This window comes from Anser cygnoides, chromosome 2 (assembly GCF_040182565.1).
Source record: "Anser cygnoides isolate HZ-2024a breed goose chromosome 2, Taihu_goose_T2T_genome, whole genome shotgun sequence".
NCBI lineage: Eukaryota > Metazoa > Chordata > Aves > Anseriformes > Anatidae > Anser > Anser cygnoides.
The window spans coordinates 44267522-44291096 of NC_089874.1; the positions used below are offsets into that span (position 1 = coordinate 44267522).

At 42.0% G+C, this 23575-nt stretch overlaps 1 protein-coding gene across 2 annotated transcripts in view; it reads right to left on the bottom strand.

Moving 5' to 3' along the window:
* Nucleotides 1–858: 858 nt before the first annotated feature.
* Nucleotides 859–23575, bottom strand: part of TRIM71 (tripartite motif containing 71) — a 62599-nt gene continuing 39882 nt past the window's right edge. For both annotated transcript variants that reach the window (XM_066991955.1, XM_066991954.1), the window contains exons 3-5: nucleotides 20777–20944; nucleotides 11386–11520; nucleotides 859–8546 (exon numbers count right to left, since the gene is read on the bottom strand). In XM_066991955.1, coding sequence (XP_066848056.1) covers nucleotides 7095–8546; nucleotides 11386–11520; nucleotides 20777–20944 — 1755 coding nt within the window. In that variant the 3' untranslated portion in view covers nucleotides 859–7094. The remainder of the gene's footprint in view (nucleotides 8547–11385; nucleotides 11521–20776; nucleotides 20945–23575) is intronic.

Genomic DNA, 23575 nt, shown 5'->3' on the forward strand with positions numbered 1-23575 from the left:
AAGTAAAAAGTGAAGGTTAAGTAAAAGAGCAAGCTGGCCTGGAGTGAAAGCATACAGTCCCAATTGTGTTTGAGTTTGTGAAGTCAGTGCAAGTTACTGTTTCCTGAAGGGTGCCTGTACCTGGTGTAGGAGCCCAAGCAGGGCCTGTAGAGACCCCTAGCACCAGCCCAGGAGGAATGGGTCCCACCTGGTGCTGTATCAGACCCCTGGAGCTTAGGTGGAGATTTTGTCAAGTAGCAGCTGCGTTCAAGGGGGCCCAAAGTCCTCACAGGCTGCCTCTTTCCTTTCCCAATGTTTTTCTCCACAGCTGGATCAAGCACAGAGCCTGGCACAGTGGTAATCTTGAAACTCACCTAACAGCCTTTTCCTCCTCTGCCAACTTGTTGTGATCTCTGTACCCCTACCATGGTGCCAGCTGCAGAGGGATGGTGTGGGCAGAGGGCGAGGAGCACAGGGCACTGCTGAGCAGCCCTACAATTGTATACAGCTCAGAGCAGAAAGCATTTCAGCTCAAAAGCGTTTTCAAGTCAGTGCTTTTAGAGACTAGGATCTACTTCCACTTCTTTCCCCACTGGCCATTCAGTCCACGGCCTTAATTCTTGAACCTTTCCTCCCGTCATGACAAACTGATTTTTAATAAACCAGGCAAATAAGAACTTGGCAACGCATCAGAACGTTTCAGGAACAGAAACAAAAAGCCCACACTTTCTCCTTAGCACTTAATTTCTCCTTCCCTTTCCACTCAGGCACCTTTAGTTTAAGAATTTGAACCTGGCTGTCTCCAGTTGGTAATAGTACTTTTTACATCCTGGAAGAAGAGAAGAGTGGTTGATTAATACAGAATAAAACATAGACAAGTTTGCCATGAAAAAACTCATCACATTTATTTGATTAAACAAAAATAAAATAAACTGCATAGGAACATTTTAAAGTCCAGAGAGACACTGACTTTGTTTTAAGGCTGCCAGTAGCTGATACATCATCTCCTTGCTACATCCTTCAGCCTTCCCTATGGACCACAGAGATACATTCAGAAGCCTCCATTAACACAAAAAGAGTTCTAAATTTTGCTCACTTACTCTACATAAAAGTTTGCACATAACCTGTCGTGCTTTCCTCTCTGCAGTACTCAACATCCCACATCCAGGAATGTTGCTTTTTGTCCAAGTAGAAATGTGATGCCCTTCCTGGAGCATGGCAGTTCTTGTCACAGCCTGTTTCATTATCAATTAGATATAGAAGCTCTGAGCAGCTCATTAAAAGCAAAGCACTGTCTGTCCTGCTGAGACATTTTTATTATTATTAGGAGAGCAGCATGATTAATCACTAAAGAGAAACAACTGCAGCAGAACAGGAAACTACAAAACCAATTGTCTCAAGATGCCCAACATCCAAGGGCTGACAAAATCATTCTGGATCCCGATGTGAGCCTGCATTGAGGCAACACCAGTTATACACTAGTAATGAAGTTTTATTGGATGGGGCCATACATATACAGTCAATTAAATGAGGGGAGAAAATCCAAGTTTGTCGCACCGGTTTCAAGTGCGCGACCTCCATCTTGTCACAGGCTTCCAATTTCTACTTGACCAAGGCCAGAGCGCCTCACACTGCAGGCATGTGTTTGACACCCTTGCTGCGCCGACGGATGGCGCGCCAACCCAGCAGCACTTGACAGGTAATGCACAGCACGAACAAGAGTCACGTACAGTAAGATACCCCCACCAACTTAGGTGACTAACCACACCTTACAACCTAGTTAAAAGCTTCAGTCATTTTAGAAAAGAAACTAAAAACAAAACCCAGAAACAGACATATCTCCCTCTGAAGGAAAAAACTACTACGTCGTCTGAAAAGTACTCTACAAACCTATAAAAGGACTTTTTTTTTTTAAACTAGTCTGGTAGCTCAAAAGGAAGTTACTTAACTACATCACTACACAGACACTTAACATTCAGTCAGTAAGGCTCCATGAAAAGAGCTTAAAAAATTATCTACCTGAGTTTGTAAGTTGATACAATCATTTAATAGAAGGTCTAAGACCATGCAGGTACACAAAGCATTTTTAGAACCATTATTGGTTAAACAATGATGGAAAAAAGATGCCACTCTGGCTTGTTAACCCGTAAGATCACTTAGAGACATCAATGTACATTTTCCACCATAACATTTACCAAACCCAACACAGCCTATCATTATTAGGGAGTCTCTGTACCCGCTTCTGTCACCCCTGAACGTGGGGAGGAAAAAAGATCTTTCAATACAGTGATCTGAAAATGTGCTTCTGCAACTTTACTCCACAGGTAAAACAAGGGGCACGTTGCGTGTTGCCATTAAAGTTGCGTAAAAACCCAACACACTGGTTTTAAACTGCCTCTCCTGAGAATATCTGAACTTAAACCGCCCTCCAGGAATAGGAACTTGGTTGCCTTGTCATGGTGGAAAAAATCCCATTGTGTCAAGAAAGCTACTAATACAATCACCAAGTCAAAAAATCAGTATCTTATTCCCTTCAAGCATTTGGTACAGCATTGTGTTTACAGCAATCATAACATTAGTCTTTCCACACAGGAACAGGACATACTTGTAGGCATGCATAAAAGTTTCTCTTGTAGAGAGAAGACCTTTAGGTCTTATCGACATAAGAACACTGCAAATAAATGTGAAGTATGTCAGCTAGTAGTGTCATAATACTGAAAGGAGGTTACATTTCCATACTTCGTAGTGAAAACGGATCAAACTCAAGTGTTTCAGGTATCTCAGTCCTGTTTGCCAGAGTATATGAACATTTGGTTTTATTTACAGATTCTCTAGCAAGGGCAGCTTAGTATTTCCATGGGCAGGCAGAAAAAAAAAACAAAAGCAAGCCACCATATTGTACACATTTAATATCTGTTTCAGTTAAATGCTTGTCCGAAAAGCAGGATGAATCCTTCCCCCAGGCAGATTCTCAAGTATTTTTTCAAACCTGTCTGATGCTAAATTGAGGTAGATGATTAACTTCTGCAAAGTGAGGTAGAACTTCAAGAAAAAGATAGTGGCATCTTTAGTTGTGCATTTTGTACCACAAACTGGGTTTCAAACTCCCAAGGACAAAGACCAAAGGTACAATATTTGTCTAACGCAAGTACCAGTGTTCATTTTTTATACAGCTCCAAACTGTGTCTAAATATCTCTATTTTTAAATACCCTCTTACCTTTTGGCACCATTTGGCTTACACTCCTTTAAAAAAACAAACAAAACACTTTGGCACAATTTCTTTTAAACCAGAACTGAACAGAAGTCTTATGATCAAAGACATGGCCAGATAAGCCTATAAACCTGCTCTCTTCCAAAATTAATTTTGGTTTAACTGTAACAAAACAGACCGAGCCCATTTTCCTGCAATTACAAAGGAAGGCCACATCCAAGTCACCTTGTTCTTCTTTCTCCCAGCTTGGTTATGTCTGGCCCCAATATGCATTAGTTTTCAAGTGTTGTCCTCATTCACTAAATTTCTTTGTAGTTTGGGTTTATGGGCTTCAAGTTACTTAAAGGTACTAAATAAAAGGAGTGAATTATCTGAAGGACCTGCATTATCAAGTACTGTGTCTGCTGCGGTTTGGGACTGAAGTTCCTGCTTAACTGAGAAGGGACAAGATTGTTTCATAGGCTGAACCTGGAACAGCCAAACTGACCGCTGATAACATTGTCAAGCAAAAAGTTTGCTTGAGAGCCACTGTTTTAACCTGGTGTAGTGAAATTCCTTTGGGAGTTCTAGCAGACAGGTCTGTTACCCACATCTCATTTGCCAATGCTAGAGCTAAGAGAAAGAGGCACAAGCTCACCTTACCCTTTCTCCAGGCCATCATCTCCACTGGTTCAGAAGATTACTCTGACCACTTAGGCTTGTTTGGTTTGCAATCAAGCTTCAAAGCCTTGCTTTTTTTCCCTCTGTACACTTTCACCATGTATATTATGATACCGGGCCATTAACCTTAGAACATTCATAGCATGAGAACATGTATGGGAAAAACAGGACAAGGTTTGAATCTTGTTAATTAGCTACATATTACCCTATAAGGAACTTTAAAAAAGTGTCTGATGTTGGCATTGAACTTGTATATTATCGCTACTCATTCTCATTGCATATAAAACACTCCATTTTATAAGCTACACTACTGCTTTTCAGTGAGACCAAGTGTGCTTAGCACTATCTATGACAAAGATAAGGAATTAGTTTGGGTAGCTAAATAGTAGTGTTTTTAAAACAAAAAAAGCTCCCCAACACGTGAAGTCAAACGCTTGAGGCCTAATGGTTTGGTTTGTGAGCAAGTCCACCGAATTATGTAGACAACAACTTAAAAGTTAGCTATTCTCCCTGACAGAGCTGGACTGGTGGTTTGTGCAATGGCTCCACACCAAATAGCAGAGGGCAACTTCTGTGTGTCACCTTCTACACAGTGCAGGCTGGAAAAAGGCAAGAATATTTCTGTTCAACAATGCTGAACATACGCTTAGCCTTTTTTTTTTTTTTTTTAAGGCCTGGATAACAACTCCCTTCTCCCAGCCCCATAGAAGAAACCCAGTAAGCACTAAAGCAAAAGAGCATTTCTAGCACACTAACGTCAACAGCCACTCAGGTCAAGATATCAATACACCTGGCATTTTTATTAAGACATGATAGGTTAAATGCAAGGACACAGCAAACTAAACATTAAAGCTTTTAAAACCAATTTTCTTTGGTATCTAGATCCTGCAGATATTACTTTTCACAGCCCAAAATTGCAAATAACTCTTGGACTGAATAATATGAAGCAAACACTGACATCTGCCGTAAATGTTGGCCACCCCCAAGACAGGAGTCACGTACACAAGTAGAACTTGAAGTTGAAGGTAAACTAGGTTTCTCTCATACCCATATGATGAGTGGCCACACAAGCTTAATGACAGACATCTGTATAAAAGATTATCCTTTTGAAGACTGTTTTTAAAACATGCTATCCTAAGATTAAGCCCAGCTGAAACATACTGCCTTGAAGAGTTTGCTTCCTTGAGGCTTTGGCTGAAAGGCAGCACAGTTATTTAATTTAGGTGTTTTTCCTCACCCTTCTTTTAAAAGGTTTTGCCATCTCATTGAATTTGTCTGTTTCTTTCTGGTCTTTTAGTTTAAGCCTCCTCTAAGTGGAGGAAGTCTATATGCAACACATCAGGATTTCTACAAAACCCAGAAAGTTAACACTCCTTGGAGGGGAAAAGCAGCAAGAAGGAAAGTGCACCTTGTGATTTCTCACAAATTTATAGAGAGCCTTTCAATCTCAGGTTACTTTTGTGCATGATAGTTGGCAAAGGGATGAACCCTTTCCTCAGAGGATGGTAAAGGCCCTTCAGACATTGACCATGCTTATGCTTCAGAGATCTTCTCTTGCAAACAGTAATATAAATCCCATAGCATTTCCAAGGCAAAGACTACTGATACATGAATCCTTCTGTCACTGAGTGACAGAAAAGCCCTGTGCTCCCTAACTTTAACCATTGCCACTAAGTGCCTTATCCAGAGGATAAAGCAACAACTCCAGAGACCATACCTGCACTAACAGCTATATGTGAACTGAAAAATTTGAATAAAACTAAAGCTTCCAGGGCCTCAAAGTCCCTCATTTATTAGAAAGATATCTATTGTCCCAGAAAGTTTCTGCTTCTCAAAAAAGCATTTTTTTATATCCCTGAAAGGGCTAATTTCCCCCTGCCTCCAAGCTTTTAAGGATCATTAGTTTATTTTTTTTTTTTTTACACAGAATTCTTTGGTACTGCCCTGGAAAAAAAAAAAGTTTCATCTTGATACAGTTTGCCTTAGGCTGGAACGGGTAACTTTTCATTTGGATCTGTAGCAAGAGCTACATGGAGCTACAGGCTCACCCCACCTGAAATACTGAAGTAGAGCTTCTGGACTTTTCCAGTCCAGCTCCCTGGGAAAGCCAGAGGATGAAAAAAAGTTTCATCACTGATAGTTATTGCAATCCTCTAAATACAAGAGACTTGATTTTTCCAAAACTCACCCTGAATCTCCAAAGCTGTGCTTATTTCTTACTTTTGGAAATAGGTACCACTTCTAACAAATCCATTGAACTTTTTCCCCCTTAAAGTCTCTCTATGGGGAGGGCCAAAAAAAAAAAAAAGCTAGTCATTTCACAAAAAATTAAATCAAGGGCTTGATTTTTCCCTGTTTCAATGCTCCTCATAACTTCTTATCCAGATCAGGCATACATACTGATAAAAGAAAAAAAGAAAAAACTTTAAAACTAACTTAACTTTCAGATGAAAAGAATAAAAAGAAATACTCAAGGACAAGTTACACTAAAGGAAGCCTTGCTTTGTCTAAACTTTTTGACAACTGAACTAAGCCACTAAAATGAACAATTTGGTTTCAACTCAAAAGAATTTTTGTGCATTTTCATCAGCTTCTCTTTGTGCTGTTGGATTACTGTGTTTCAGAAAAGTACACAGAAATGCCAAAAAGATGCAAACTTGCTCTTCCTGGCAAGTGAATCCCACTCACTTTCACAAAAAGTTCAAAGTCTCCTGGGAACAAGACACTGTGCTCACCAGTAAATCAAACACACTGAGGTATAAAAAGGAGAACAGGAAAAAGTTCTCTGCTGCAGCAGCAATTCAAAAAAAAAATCCCCCTCCCGTGTCCCCACCCACAGAACTGCAGTATGGTCAAGAACACAAATTCTCTACAAATACCTACTACCATTTTCTCCATTAAAAAAACTTATAGCGCCTTTTTGGCTTAGCCTACAGAATATACCACACAAACCACCTAATGTGCACAGCAACATGTTTGTGCATGAAACCCCATGGGGGGAGAGGTAAAAATTTTCTGAACTGTGAGTGTGTTGGGACGGGGAGGAGGAGAGAAACTGGGGATGGAAGGGAGGACAATGAGGTAGATAGAATTTAACTTTACAGGCTCACTCCCTGCAGAAAAGATAAGTACATTCATCTGTAAAAAAATTAAAGATGAGGTAGGTTTGAATTAACGTTGTATTTTTTCATTTTCTCTTAGAAGAATTTCCCTGAGACAGTTTCTTCCTAATTCAAACACAGATTAGAAGATGAGAATTCGATTGTTTCCAAAGTCGACCACAACAATCATGCCATCAGGGGTGACGGCTATACCTGAAGGACGGTCCATCTGACCGAAGCCGCTTCCCTGAGTGCCAAACTTGCATAAAAAGCTACCATTTGACTCAAATATCTGCACCCGGTGGTTCCTGGAATCGGCCACAATGATGCGCCCCTCTTGATCCACCGCCACTCCCTGCGGGCGCAGGAACTGGCCGTTCCCGCTGCCCTCTGAGCCCAGAAAGCGTGCTGACTGGCAATCTGCGTGGATGACCAGGAGGCGATGGTTGTTGAAGTCTGTCACGACCAAGTGGCCCTCGTGATTGAAAGTCACACCTCTGGGGGAATCAAAGTGCTTCCAGAGTGCCCCTTCAAAGCCATACTTGTTAAGAAATGCACCATCAGGCCCAAACAGCTGAACGCGATGGTTCCTTGTGTCAGAGACCAGGATCTTGCCCTCTGCATTGACAGCCACATCCCATGGGTAATTGAATTGTCCGTTCTTTGTTCCTTTCTCCCCAAACTTCAGAATGAACTGCCCTTCGAATGTGAAGATCTGGATGCGATGATTGTCCTTGTCAGCCACGACGATCCTACGCGAGATGTCACAGGCCACACCAGCAGGCCGATCGAACTGGCCAGGCCGGGAGCCCAGCGTGCCAAACTTGTGGTGAAAAGTCCCGCACGGTTTGAACACCTGGATGCGGTTATTGCTGCGGTCAGCCACAATGATGTAGCCTTCTTTGTCTACACTAACCCCCCAGGGGCGACAGAGTTTGCCATCGCTATCTCCCTCACTGCCAAACGAGAGCCCAGGTAGCCCGATACCTATGTAGCTGCGCCCAGATTTCACCATGACTTTGAAGGGACTGTTCTCAATGTGTTGGTTGCACATCATCACGGATACCAGATGCTCTCCCTCTAGCTGTGGACGGTAGCTGACCAGGTAGGTCCCATTCTGTTGATCACTGACATCTGCCCCAAAAAGGTTTCCATCTGGACCCATCACCACTGCAGAGATCATGTCACCTCCTGAAAGGCGAGGCTCACCATCGTGGTCATAGCCTATCACTGTGAAAGAGGCTACTTTGCCCTGCAGTGCGCGCTTGAGGCCTTCCCCAGTGGCTTTGGTCAGAGGAGCAAAAGCCCCACTGCTAACAAAGCCCATTGATTTAATGGCCATATACAAGGCCTGGTCAGGGGGCGTGAACATGATCCTGTCATCCTCCTGTGGCTGGAGAAGGCCCCTCACATTCTTCAGCTCCTGCACCTGAGCCAGCATACGGTCCCGGGCCAGAAGAATATCCATGGTACGACCTTCCTCCAGGACCTGCTGAACAGCACTAATGGTGTTGTCCAGCTTATTTAGGTTCTGACGTAACTTTTCAACTTGCAGGTAGAGTGACTTAGCCTTGACTTGACGAATCTTTTCCACCTTAGGGGAGGAAGGGGGAAGAAAAGCACACTTATCAGGGAAAGACAACCCATGACACCCAAACACTTCCTAATGTTACTTCTACGTAAACAGTTATGTAGTTATTGCAGGATGCTGACACAGGATGTGATAAGATGAACTGTAGAACAAGCCTTTAGAAACTATGGCGCAAAAGAACAGAAGTGAGGAAAAGCAACTATTTATCCAAATTCAGATGATTGTTTTCTCCAGTCCTCCAGTTAAAATCATACATTCTTGCTCTATGGAACTGCTGCATCAGTATTCTATTTGTTCTATTTGAAAGATTTGCTTCTTTAGTAGCTAATGACGACTTGCTTCCTTAAAAGCTATTCTACCCCCTACCTGCAAGGTACTTGACAGATCATCAGAAGGCACATCTTATTTAGATTCTGAATACTGAAGTTACTGCAGCTCTCCATAAAGAGCAGAGTCCAAGGCATCTCCAAGAGGAGAATGGAGAAGAATTTCAGAGTGTGGGCTGTTATCACACAAGGCTGATGCTGAGTCGGCATCAGCTAATGGATATGGGCTCTCCTCATTCCCTTGCCTGCCCAAACTGTTTCCATGGGACTGGATAATATCAGACACCTATCTCCAGGAATTTTTAGGATCCAATTATTTTAATATTTTCTTCCAAATACTGGCAGTCACGCTGAGCTACTACTTTACAACAGGATGCCATAACATCACTTCAAAGGACAGACAGTTGCTGCCAGCCCCCACTTGGGCTGGAAGCTCAACCAACAATAGTTAGTTGTTTTTAAAAAACATGCTCATGTTTGTCTTTACTTGTCAAAATCACTTTTGACATCTGGCAAATACACCTGCCTTGTAAAATTAATGAAATAATTGCTTTATTGTTGCAAAAATGTATTTCTTTATGCCTGATACGTGTGTGGCTGCAGAACAATACCAGTGTATCTTGGTGAGGGACAAGTCAGTGTATAATGAGTCTTCAGACTTCACAAAATGAGCAGTTAACAGATGTACAAACACGCCATTTCATTTAAAATTAAGGGATAAATGTTTTTACATAACTGCTTCCAAAAAAGTATCAAATATGACTGGTAATCTTTTGGAAACTGGTGACTTTAGTGAGATATTGGAGGAAGCATAAGTACTTTGACCTCAGCTTCGGTACCTAGAATTATTCACTACCACTCTTCACATCAAGCCTAAATATGCATTCTGCTTTTTCTTTTTTGCTAGAATCATTTCTCACACCAGTATGCTATCAAGACCCATTTTTCCTTCATAAAAAGAAAACACTGTTTTTACAACTCAAAGAGAACTTGTTCTCAGTGCAGGCTTTTTTTTTTTTTTCCAATGCACGTATGCTGGGATACAAACAGCCTAGGAGCATCTCTTACTTCTGTACTAGTAATACCTCAAAAGAAAAGGCTGCCAAGTTTCTTGGGAAAGGCCAAGAGTGGAAAGTGAACTTATCTCCCTCAATCCAAGTATCTCAAGAAAGCAGCCTTCAGACAGTAACTATCAAGTTTGTTTCTATAAGAATGTCTAAAACCAAGAGAACTACAAAAACACAAACCTCTCCTTTATGAGATTAATCTCACTGTGCCTCACTGTACAGCCAAGAAATAACCCTTACCATTAGAGTGGTCATTTTGCAGGCAACAGATTAAACCAGAAAATTACTGTTCCAGTCTGTTGCAGGAGAAGAGGCAGGGCAGAAATAATTTAGCAGAATGTCACTGCCTCTTGACATCCAGTACCTCAACCATGTGTACAGGCCATCCTGGCCTGCACATGCTAATACAGGCAGTGGCCACACAGGACTTTTTTTTTTTTTTTTTACTATACTTCATCCAGTGCACCTGCTGGTTTACACTAGCACTTGAAATTTACTTGTAAGCTTTCCCACCTCTTTGCCACACATATTTGCTCCTTCCCCTGTACCAATTTCAGCAATCTTGCTGTCACAGAGAAGTTCGTTTGACTGGCTGGTCTAAAAGAACTAAGCCAACAGCAGAAAGAGCGGGTTTGGTTTCTGCTCAGTTCTGCATTGGGACCCAAAGGACCACTGCTGAACACTAAAAAAGCATGACCACTAAGTTACCTTTCTGGGTACTTCCCCCGTTGTTGTGTTCCCCCACCGTCCCACCCTGCACATTTATCACAGCTGAAGTGAATGCAGGAGTCTGAGATTACTCAAAGTACTTGAGTGCAGATACTGTTGCTGGGAAATATTTTTATTCTGCTAGTAAAAAAAACAAAACCCTGCCATATTACCTAGTTTCATTAATCAGAGGGGCAGCTACACTTTTTATACAATAAAGCAAATTCTTGGGTGTGTTGAGAAAGCCAGTCTTGCCAAATTTATACTAATCTGTTTCTAAGGACACAGCATATACAGCTTTACTCCTTTCCTTTGTGTTTGAGAAGTGGATCCTTCTATAAGAACGCCCATATACTACGTACTTAGTTATACAGAAACCTCTAAAATGTTTTAAAGGGACATTCATTAAACGAAGTGTGAAGGACATTCTATTTGTTATTCAGCACTGGAGATGTGATGTATTGCTGCTGAGCCAGCAGGGGGGGGTGCCCACCTTACTTGTGACGCTGAGCTTGCCTCAGGATATAGTAGTTCCTACCAAAAAACAAGTTTAAGAGATATCTCCAAAATAAAATCAACCAGTGCCAGAATCCAGCATCCTGCTTCCTAGAAAACAGTATTTCAATTGAAGTGGTATTTCAATTCAGTGTTCCAAGGAAAGATATTTGAATCTAGCCCTGTACTGTTAAAGAACACATTTCCAATTTCAAGTGTACGAAGCACAAATGTTTAAGTACATACCTTCCAGAGCAGCTCGCACTCCCGCTCTTCCAAGGCCTTCTTGTGTCTAGTTGTCACTGCTTTAACTTCAGACTGTACCACCTTAGCTTTCATCTCAACTTGCTCTGCCACCGCCTGGGCCTGTTCAATACTCAACTGGAAAGAAAAAGACACATTTAGGGAACAACCAAACCTGTAAGAACTGACATTTAACTACACCTTCAGGAGAAGGCACAAAGTGACACTTCTAAAGTTTTACCAGGCCTTCACCCATTTTGCACTTCAAAGCCTGAAAACAGATGTGATCTTTTTCTTTTAATAAATTTATTAGGCTCCAATGTCCTCCTTGTGCTGGGGGTCCCGGAGCTGAATGCAGTGCTCCAGGTAGGGTCCCACAGGAACAGAGCAGAGGGGGAGAATCCCCTCCCTTGCCCTGCTGGCCATGCTTCTTTGGGTGCAGCCCAGGATACGGCTGGCTTTGTGGGCTGCAAGTTCACATTACTAGCTCATGCTGGGCTTCTCATCAACCAACACCTCCAAATCCATCCTCCACCCAGCCTGTATTTGTGCTTGAGATTGCCCCGACCCAGGTGCAGGACCTTGCACTTGGCCTTGTTGAACCTCATGAGGCTCGCACAGGCCCACCTCTCAAGCCTGCCCAGGTCCCTCTGGATGGCATCCCTTCCCTCCAGTGCGTTGACAGCACTGCATAGTTGGTGTCAAAGTTGCTGAGGTAGCACTCAATCCCACTGTCCATGTTACTGACAAAGATGTTAAAATTGACATACACAAAAAATCCAGCGCCCTACCAACAATACACACCACTGTGATGGCTTGACAAGGAAGAATTTTACTTGTTGGCAGATGAGAAAACTCAACTTCATTTTCCACATTGCATACTGAAAGCCATGGAAACATCCATGACTATTTGTTTTTGAATGCGGAATTCTGATAGATTTTATGATTCCTTTTCCTCACTTTGGTTTGAAAGACTGGTACATTTCAGAACTTCCCTAAGCTATTTCAGACTAGGTGGCAAGGGAATGCTCTGGCAGAAAAATTTAAGTTGTACTTTGTGTGTAGTGTTACTCAAGATACCTTCTGAAATGCAGTCTTGATAGTTGATAAAGAGAACAAATGTAATTTAAGGGCTTCACATCTAGGGTCTTACAGAAAAGATCTTCAGTTTGATCAGTACACATGCACTTTCGGAATTAAACTGATACAATAATCCGTGAACTACCTGGTTCCAGCTTTGCCTATAAAGTTAGACAGGGCTTTTTGTTATCCTTTATGTAAAGCAGAGTTACTGGTATTTTCAGAGTCTGAACGGGCAAATTAACGGCATCTAATTTACACCAACAACAGGAGTATTACCTGTCAAACAAAAATAAAAAGTGTTTCCTCATTCCAGGTAATTACTCTAGAACAAGTTTGAGTTATTGAATTAAGTGTATGTTTCCAGGTCGTGTAGAAATACAGAACTGAAAGGAAAATGAAGACTAACTTCAGGTCATTAGCCCCTAGAGAAAAGAAGATGAAGACAAGCCTAAGAAAACAAGAGGACAACACAAGAGGACAACAGTTCTGATCTTTAATGAGGAGTCTCTTGCAAACTGCCAGAGGAAGACTGAAATGCTACTCTACAGCTCCTCTGCAGGACAGGGCTCAGGAAGAGAAGCATGCCGCATCTGTTCTGCCTTCATGCAGCTCTGGGTTAGAATCACCTGGGTTGTTCCCTGCTTCTTTTTTTTCCCCTCCAAATTAGAGAATTGAATTACCATTCAAGAACTCCATCACAACAGAACAACAGGAGATGCTGATTTTTCATCCATAGGAACCGGTTACAGTTTGGCAAAGCATCCTCACAATGCTTTCTGTAAGAACTGCACTCTATAGCATGAAATTGTCTACCAACAACTCATGGCATGTGGATTTGTTATTAGTCTGAGCCTAAACAGTTCAAAGCAGCTAAGGATGGCAAAGATGCTACAGCTTTAGCATTGTCCAGAACACTAGTTTTGTCTGGAACACTAACAAAGCTTTAGAAAATTCACATGATCCCATAACACTCTACCCAAACAGGCTGTAACAGCCTAGGAAGGCTAACCAGCCTAGGGCAGCAGGTAGTGGTATGTTGGAGAAGAGCAACAGGCAAATTACCTGCCTAAAGCAGGAACTAGAAGCTTTAAGGATAACTTTTGAGAGCCTTCACTACGTGGAAATCCCTCGCACTTTCTAGTTACTGTAAGGCATCTAGTTACTGTAAGGCATCACAACTCTGTCACAGTAAATCTCTCCTTTTGTTTAGCAGGCATTTTTATGCAGAACTTGTCCTCAGAGGGGTCAGATTGTTAGGAACAATGTTGAGAAGCAGCATTTCTTGTTCTGATCAGGCACATGATCTTTTTACAAATCCTTTTAAAGAGCACCCTGTACGCCATGCTTCATAGCATAATTATTCCAGTGCTTGTGAATGCAACGGTTAACAAGTTCACATGCTTCAGAAACTGGAGACAAGGACTGTGTTTAGGAGACCATCCACCAGTTCAGTTATCCATCACAAATTCAGTTACAACTACCATGGCTTCTGCTGTTGGTAGATACAGTAAGTTGCCTAATTGCAGCTTGCACTCACGTGAGTACCCAGGGGCCAAGGTAACATGACCAAGATATTTCCCATTCTGTTACAGATGTCACCAATGCCTTTTGTTGCTTAAAATAAAATTAAAGAAAGGACTTTGCAATGTATCTTGCAAACTTCAGACTGAAACTAGTACTTCCAATTTGTCATATTAAAATTCAAGTAATGACGGAGTGTGTTTAAGAGCCACAACAAATGGAAGCCTTGCAAATCAAGGTTCCAGGGGGGCAGACAAGCATGCTTTCACGATAGAATGCAATTCAACCCTGCAAACATCCATCACTGGATGCTGTTACCAACCCATTTCAGAATTTCTTGTTCTTCTCTATAAACCTACCCAAAAAGCAACACAGAACACATTCAGCGGAATAGGACAATGGCATGCAGTTCTACCTGTACTTTCAGATTACAAAGCATTTAATGAGGATTATTAAGTGCACAAGTCTCCTGGTCTCCGGACATTTTGTACAAGCTGAAAAAGACAACTCCATTGAACCCTCAAGGTAGCTATACCTATCAATTCATACAGCATTTTACATCATATTAGTCCTGGCTCTGCACAAACACATCAGTGACAAGTGTCACTGGCAGCCAGGGTGCCAGACCTGCATACAAACTGCTAATTCAAACATTCCTTTTCAGGGCTAAACTGGAAACACTAGAAACCCAGATGTGCCTGGCTAGTTTCTATATGCTCCAACCTGTCCTGAGTAAAAAGGCAAAAACAGTTGTTTTGAATCCCTGGTGCCCTTTAGGACACCTCTGCGAGCTCCCCTTTAGCTACATCTAACAACCCGCAAAAAACTTCCAGTAATGATCTTGCTACAGCGGTTCTGATGTGACAACTGGTTCTGCAGCACAAAGTCACGAGGAGCTGACTGCAGGAGTCAGAAGCAGAGAAGTAGTATGAGAACTCGATTGCGTTTCTGGATATCTGGGCTGACTGTGGAGGGCCCCAAAGCAGGATTTGCCATTTTCTGTTTTCAGCAGTTCTCCAGATTTCTTATCTTCTATTGTACATTAAGAATTGGTTCCACCAGGAATCAGAGCCTAATGTTAATGAAAAGCCTTCTGGAATTTCATCTTTGCTTAACTTAAGTTTTCCTATAACACATTTAGAAGTATTTTTCTAGAAATCACTGCTAAAGTTTTCACTAGTGCCACTTTTTAAAAGTTATGGCCAGAAGTGTGCAACACTCAGTGAGAACCCTCACTGTATGAGTTTCTGCAGCCTGCTACCCTAGTTATCTGGGTACACTCACAATTAGGTCCGCACAGTACACAATTAATCAAAGAGGCCAACCTAGGTCTCAAACAGAAGAGCCTCTTAATCCAGATGCTTAGCCATGATGTTGCATCTGATCAGTTCAGAAAGTTATCTGTTTGAACACAGCTGTACAACACTGCACTGTGTAGAACACGACTGTGGCAACACCATGCAACATGTAAAGGAGGTTTATGGTAATTGAATTGCTAACCATCAACGCTAAGCTTGCATGAGTGTTTAAAAGGTCCTTTCACAGATAGTGGATAAAGAACCTTAAATACCCACCTCAATATGGAAGACTTAAACCTTAAACACTAAGGAACTTAAGAGCAAGTTTATCCTACTTAAAGGATGGGGGGGAGGGGCTTTTTTCTTGGGAAGAAAAGCTTTGAGATACTCTGGCAAACCCTCTCTAAACTTTAAAAGCAACTTAAAAAAACCTAGGGAAGTCTTTCTGCATAACTCAGGGTAGCCCTCTTCTACCACACGCTAAGGGTGTTCCACCCATAAATATTTTTTGTTACCACAAGGAAGTGAAAACAGATAGAGGGCTGGTTTTACAGGATTTTTCCAATTGCTTAGGCCATAACAGCCAGCTTTCTCCATCAAGAACTGGATATAAGCTTCCTAGTGTTCCTCTACTACAGAAACTAACTGGAGATCTTATACAAAGTATAGCTACAGTAAGAATGTTAAGATAAATAGGCTTTGCAGTTGCTTTGAAGTAATATTGGTGTGGCCATAGCGCAAATCAGTTATTGGGCCAATTTTAAAGTTCATCGTGAGAAGCGTGAACGAACTAAGATATTCTCACTTAAAGGGGTTAAGGAATCTGAAAGAGTTTTGACACAGGGAGGGCTAGAGCCTCATGTTGCTGAGGTTAGCTCATGGCAGACAAACTAAACCACTTCAGTTGTAACGGGATTTTTGCCTAAACTTTAAAGGTAGAGCAGTAGCATGGACTTACAATGTAAAGTACCATGGACTTAAAACGTGAAAGTCTGTCTTCCCTGGTAACTATCTTCTTGTATATTAAACTAAGAAAGTCACTAAAACAATGTGCAAAATAACGAGTACCTAAAGAAATTCAGCCTCTTGATATAAAGGCTAGATTTACATTAAGGACTTAACTGACCATTTGTGAAATTGTATTCTGTTCTATATTTCCTTTCATCTGGGCTGCTGGAAAGAGTCAATTGTGCTTTTCTGTTTTGTTTGCTAGGCTTCATTTTTAGATTCTCCACCTGGCAAGCCTGAGTTCAAAGCCATGCACTGGGGTGTTTGAGCTTACTCAGTGTGATAACACCAAAAGGATGCCTTGCAGCACAGCAGTGCCATCCTTCTCAGCTATCGGCCTCCCAGCAGCAGCACAGATTCCATATGGGAACCCACAGGGAAGCTCCCACTGAAGGACAGAGACTCAGGATAACAGATCAGCTTCCTCCTCTGAAGGACCAAGTTTCCTAGTTACATCTCTCCCCCCTTCTCTGGAGGGAAGGTGCTCAAGGTCCACTTCATCTATTTCATACCACCTCCCCCTAATTTATTCCTGCAAGAAGAGACACTGCCTTAATGGCTGGCCCTCCTTACCAAATATCAAGCGTTTGATGCTGGAAGGCAAGTCACTTCCTTCCACGCTCTGCTAATGACCAGTCCCATGGCAGGCTTCCACATTTAAATTAAAGCATTGCCAAATACCCCAGCAAACACAGCCATAGGCTCAGCTACAATTAAAAAAAATAGCTATTTTTAAGACAGCTGACATACAAAGATCAAACTGTATTTTAACATGTTCACCTGGAAATTAACCCTAAATGGGAGCAAGCACTCAATGCTTTACTGTTACTCAAGTGCATTAAATTACACACATACATACGTATATACAATTACACATGTATAGATGTATTTTAAGAACATGACATTTTGAAGAAGCCATCTATCTATCATCATAACAGATTTACGTTCAGTTTGTGGCCCACTCCTTGGAAAAAATTCTGAAAGAAGACAGCTAAGTGTGCACTCTGATAAGGTAAAAGCAAGTCAGCAGGACAAGCTGATGGGTATCAAAAGGGAACAGTCCAGTGTGACACCCCCACCCCATTAATCTGATGTCAGCTTCAGCTTTCAGACCCTTATATGAATCAAGTCACTGAAAATGCTAGAAAATTATCTCTGCAAGGCGGATAGCTTTCTGATGAGATATGCCTGCTCAGAAAGAGGTCCTACAAGCAACAGGGCTGGGGGGTTCTGCTCTACTCCTGGCATCATCAGTCCCTGTAGCACTGTAGTGAACCAGCCTAGGGAGCTGACTCAGCCAAAAGAGTAATCCTACCGAAAGGTTATCCTCTCAGCTGGATCGGCTCACCACTCAGTTACACATGCACAAGTTCTTGTGTTGCGGATGGGCTTAGAAATGTACGCTCCAAGCCAGGACCAGGGCAGCACCAGGCGAGCAGCTTTCCTTTGCTGCAGAATCAATAAGGGGGGGGAAAAAAAGCAAGCCTCATGTTGCCAGGCTTACTGCTTGTTTTGGAGAAATTTGAATCCTTTGAGGAGTCAGGTTTGTTCTTTTCAGCATCTTGATTCACTGAAGCTTGATCTGGTCAGTCAGTCCTGAAATGTATCCTAACTCACAGCAATTCCCCCCACCCCACCCCCCCAAGTCTGAAAAACAATCTTTCCTCCAAAGCCACAGGAAGAGTTTAAATAAACATTTCTTCCTAAAAGCCTTCAACTTTGGTTAACCAGATACTCTCCAGCCAGTTGACTCCTGGCTTGATTTCCCCTCTCCTGCAAGGCCCTTAAGAGTCCACCTTTTTGCCTTTCCTCCCAGCCACCCCTCTTCATCCATCCTCAACACTGCATGTCCAAGAGGTATCACTTTCCTAGCCTATTAGAAAAGTTACTAATACAGCATTATGAAACAATCCCACTAAGAAGTGTTACTGCACCATATTACTTTTCAACCTGCCTTAGAACACCAGTCTGTTCCTCATATTGCAGCTTATATTGGCACTTAGTTCTACAGACTGCTTCCAAGCTTTAAGAAAAGCATTCAAGCCAATTTATTTTAATTTAGAGTCTAGTTAGTTCAGGGTTTGTCCTAAATTCATGCTGACATGCTGTCTCCTCCCTGGGATAAACACATAGCTTCACAGCCCTACTGTCCCAAGAACAAGGAAAGCTCTGCTCTGTAAAATTGCCTTGTGTAGCAGGCTCACTGCACCAGCCCTTGAGTCAGACACCTCTGCCTTTAACTGTGTCACAGTTCTAGTGGCTGCTGCTGTCACTTAGGTAGCAATACCAGAGTTGTAGTCTTCCCACATTCACTCAGATTACTACCTCAACTTTGTCACAGATATGCTCACTCAGTACCCCTTTTTTTCTCTGCAGAGTGGTCCAGATTAAAAGGACCACTGCATTAATAAGTCAGTTACTGAAAAACATCGTTTATTTCACAGAATTTTTCATACAAATCGCACAGTTAGCACTTCCAAGATGCCTCTTAACCTGCATGGACAGCATCTGGACCATGGCAAAACTAGACAAGCGTAATTCAGCTGAGCTATTTGCTTGAGTTACATGAGCAGTGTTATGGCCACCCACCCTTTACCTGTGCCATCATAAAGCAGTCAGCTCATCACAATAGCAGAAGCCTCCAACAGAAAAGCCAGAAGAGAACTGGGAAGAAAGGAGGAGAGTAAACCCAGTAGGAAGCGCGGAGGCACAACATCATGCCTGCAATACTAGCAGAGTGATACTCAGTGTTATTCTGCTAGTGTGTACTCCAAGAGACAGTCACTACTTAGATGATTTATCCAGACCAGTTAAATGATTAAGAGCCCGGGAGGTCAAAAGCAGTAATTTAATTACTAACAGACAAGCCCTTGTCCAGGACAGCCTGGAGAAATTTAAAACACTACACTACTGAGGTTCTTTAAACTAGTATAATCCCTTCCTTCTTGCTCATTCTGGGGACATGCTAAATGTTTCAGTATGGATTCTGCTTAAGAGCCTTACAATTCAGTTTAAAACAAGTCTTGGAAGGTAAGGTTTGCAGGATTCTGTGTTGACATGCAGTTTTAAATTAGCCATTCAGTTCCAAAACTTTTGCATTTGCTGTTCTGGTGTATGTAAGCTGTTAACACCAAAAGTTGAAGGGAGGTATCAACAGTTTAAAATCTATACCATCACAATACTTATTTCATCCCACAGGTACAAATTACAGAAAGTTTAGCTGCTCCTGATCCACTGAACAAGCTTCCCTAGAAAAGGTTATAGCTATATGACAGGATAAAACTTCGGGTTTATTCTTACTTATCAGCGAGGCAGGAAATTATCGTCTCACATCACAGAAAGGGATCCCAACTTCAGAACAGCCAGCCCTCTAGACACACAAGTCCTACACCTGCCCAGAGTACGCAGGAACTCTGTAGCACCACAAAAGAGCTCAGGAACACTGCTATTAGCAGTGACCACTCCCTTCAGAGGATGAGATTTAACAGATTTAGTAAAAAAATTTAAAAAGACCCACCCAAATACTCGTCTACTGGAAATAAGCAGTGATGAATGGAAAGCTTTTTCCTGTACCATGTATTTGCAAGGAAAGCACATCCAGTTGAGAATGCTTACTTCCTTCTGGTAGCGTTTACTCAAAGAAAAGGTCTTGATGGTTAAATCTCACATAGAAGTGTTGAGTATCCAGCTCAAAATTAAAGCATTTAAGGCTGACAGAACTAGATGGTAGTAGAGCAGAGAGTAGCATCACACTAAGCCTACCCTGTCCAAAGCCTCTTCTTGCAAAGAAAACTACTGATAACATTACAATTACTAGATACTACACAGCACAAGTTAGTTATCCACATATCCTCAGCAGGTTAATTCCCTGTGTAAATTCCTTCTGTAGACTGAAGCACTGTGCTATGATCCTTCTGGTTCTCACTCAGTATTTATATTTGCATTGTAAAATAGCCGAGGTAGGATGCAGTATGCACCTGTGTAGTCAGAGCAGTCCTTGTATAGAGATAACCAACCCCTTCCCCAGGCAGATTAGAAGTTCCACACTAATCCAAACAGCTGATTAGTACTTTACATTTGGTGGCAACATGAACACACATCAGACTTACAGGTAGTTACAGTACAGATGCCATACAGACAAGACAGACATCTGAAAATAAGCCTCAACTGTAAAAACAAAAACACGCTCAGCACTGCTACGTAAGATCAGAACTTGGTTCAAAATGCTTCATGCTCAAGTGTGTTTGGACAGATCTTCATATATGTTATGATTTGCATGACAGGATTACGCTGCAAGAATGCAAAATTCTTAACAGCACTTTTTTCACCTACACAGCAACTTCTGTCAGTTCTGGGAGAACAGAAGGGGTGAGAAGACTGACAGAAGAAGCAGAGAGCTTTTTGCCTGACACCTTGCCCTGTAACAAACAAGCTGTGGGGGAATAGAAGAGAAAAATCAAGCACTTCAGTTGGGAGTATCTTACCTGAATAGCTTGTCGTCCTTGCTGAGCATCTGCCAGGAGCTGGATGGTAAGAGTCCTGGAGTCCTGAAGAGCATCTTGGAGGTAGATAAAGCTGTGACCCACATGTCGTCCCATGGTACATTCCCGACATATGGGGACAGAGCAAGTATCACAGTAGAAATGCAGTACCTAGAAGAGAAAAACCTGTATCACTGTCTGATGAAGACTTGAAGGCAAAAAAAGGGACAGGAAAAAAAAACAGACAATTTAAAAAAGGTGGTTGAAGGCAGTAGCAATGGGCAAAGACTTCACAATAGTTTCTCCACAGAGGAAGAGCAATCCCTCCTAGTAAGCTCCAAATTGTACTTTAACAGTTAGATGGAAGTGTCATTGTTTTCTTTGCAATACAATACTAGGAAGAATGTCCACATCAGCTCCTCTTAAGAACGGAAGCCATCTGCCAACACTTACAGATTGGAGATGTCATCTATGGCAAGTTTCAGATGAAGACTTTTCCTGCATACACAACACTACATTCTCTGAAGTGGTCACAATAATCGCTGCGATGGAGAATAAATAGAGCATCCCCACCTTTCCCCCTCCCAGTGGAAAAACATTACGCATGCCAAGAACCATCCTCTGTTTTCTGAAAACATGTAAACCACTTCTACATACTCAGGGCAGCGACAGTATTAGGCAGAACTCCCTCCTGCCACAGTATTTCTACACTAGTGATACTTGGAGATGCTTGAGTTGGAGGAGAACAAGACAAGACAGTAGCGTGCCCAGAGCATTTTTGTGTTACGGGGAACTCAGGGTAATAACTAAATCCCATTCTACTCACAAAGCACTTAAAAAGTATTTTGAATTCACAATGAAAGTCTTACACAGGACATCAGCCCAGCCTAATAGGTGGATCCATTCACCAGCCATAACAGTTTCCATTCCATCCAGTAGAGGGAAGCAGCACACAAAAATAGCATCTTCCATGGAACTGTTTTCTTAGAAGAAAACATCAGCTGGTTTGTTTCCGAAGACACAAGTAAGGAAATACAAAACTTCAACACAAGAAAGTCTCTAAGAAAGTGTATGTTGCTAGGAGTAAGACTTTGAATAGTGTTAGAAAAATCTAGGCTACCACAGAAGAGTCAGAAAACCACTATGAAACCTTATTTGCCACTGTACAGTACAAATAATTTTTCCATCACCAGCTATTTAAGGTCTACCTCACAAAAGGCAGCAAGAGTAGAACAAAGCCTGGGCAAGTATTCGATATGCCTGTCTCCTCACAGCTGTCATCCAACCCCTCTGACTCCAGCTAACAGCCTGTGATACAGCGCATGACATCCCCATTTCCCTTCTCCCACAAAAGAAAGGGGGAAGGGGGACAGGTGATTCCCTCAGATTTCCTGTGTTGCATGAACTGCCATTTTAAGCTCCTGTAAGTGCAACAGCTGAAGTGGTATATGGATTAATTTCTCAAAGGGGTATGTGTGCATTTGTGCACGTGTCAGATTTTACTAAAATCCTTTTCTTGAAAGTTAAGTTTTGCTGTAGGGAAATTGGAACAGACTTCATTTTGCTTCTGTTCAAATACTAAACCCTTAAGCAGCGTCTCAGATCCTCTGTCTTTAAGGATGTAAAAGCCGCCTCGGTTCTGGAATGCATTTTTCTATATACATCTTCCTCAACTACAGGGTTCCTTGTCTTTACACTGTGGTTGTCTAAATCTGTATACAATGTTCACTTGCTCATGCCGTTCTGTAATTTTGCTGTTGAAATTACAGGGAATGTTTATTACATGTTGCTGAATGACTCCACTTAAGCAACTGAGAAGTTGAGAGAGAATGAAAACCAAGACAGGGTATCAAGTTAAGTCATATGAATCCGATATACTTTAAAAACATACAAGAGGGATTTGGGGCCTCAATCAAGCAGAGCAGCTGAAAGGAAAATGGTGACCATATGAACAGAAGTCCAAAAGCAATTTAAATCTGTTGTGAGCCCTCCAAAGTAGGCAACACCAGAAGCAAAAGCTAGGGTAAACACCACAGACCTGTCCCGCCAGCCAGGCATTCCTGTAAGGTGACCACGTCCACTGCAAAGAATCATCCTGCTGTTCAAGCCAAAGAGAAACTCAATTTAATGTTTACAGTTGCCTCTTGCCACCCACCATCATGTGGTGGAGAACATCCCTCTTCAATTTAGAACGAGGAGTGACAAGAGCCATAATTTCATTTCAGAAGTGTCCAGACTATGTAGGATGTGGGTTACAGTATTTTCGGTAAACACTACAAAGTCACTGACAAAGCCTCCTGTTTGTTTCTTTGTAAGTAGAAAATTTGTAAATAGAAAATGGTGAAATTACTTAGATTTAAGTCTGGGAGCAAAGGAGTTAACAAGAATCGGTAGAGAGAAGGGGAAGAAGCAGACAGATGGACTGATCTCCATCAGTATACTGTTGTTTAAAACAGTTCTTAAATACACATGTGAGAAAAAACAATTGCCTAATATCCCTAGGGCACTCAGTGGGGAATGAAGCTGGTCACCAAAAGACTGGAAGAGTCCCTCAACTCCTAGATGAACTAGGAACTGCCCAGAAGCTCCCCTCTGGAGGCACCAACCCCAAATGAGAAAACAACAACAGGAGCACCCAATAGGATGCACATCGGCTCTACCAAGCAGAAGGACTCTCAGCAATCCAGAGTTAAATTGGGAAGTACTCAGTTGTGCAGGGAGAAGGGGGATCTATGCCAGTCAGACCAACAGAGCTTGGAGCACAGCATCCAGTTTGTCTATGCTCACATCCACAGCCGCTCA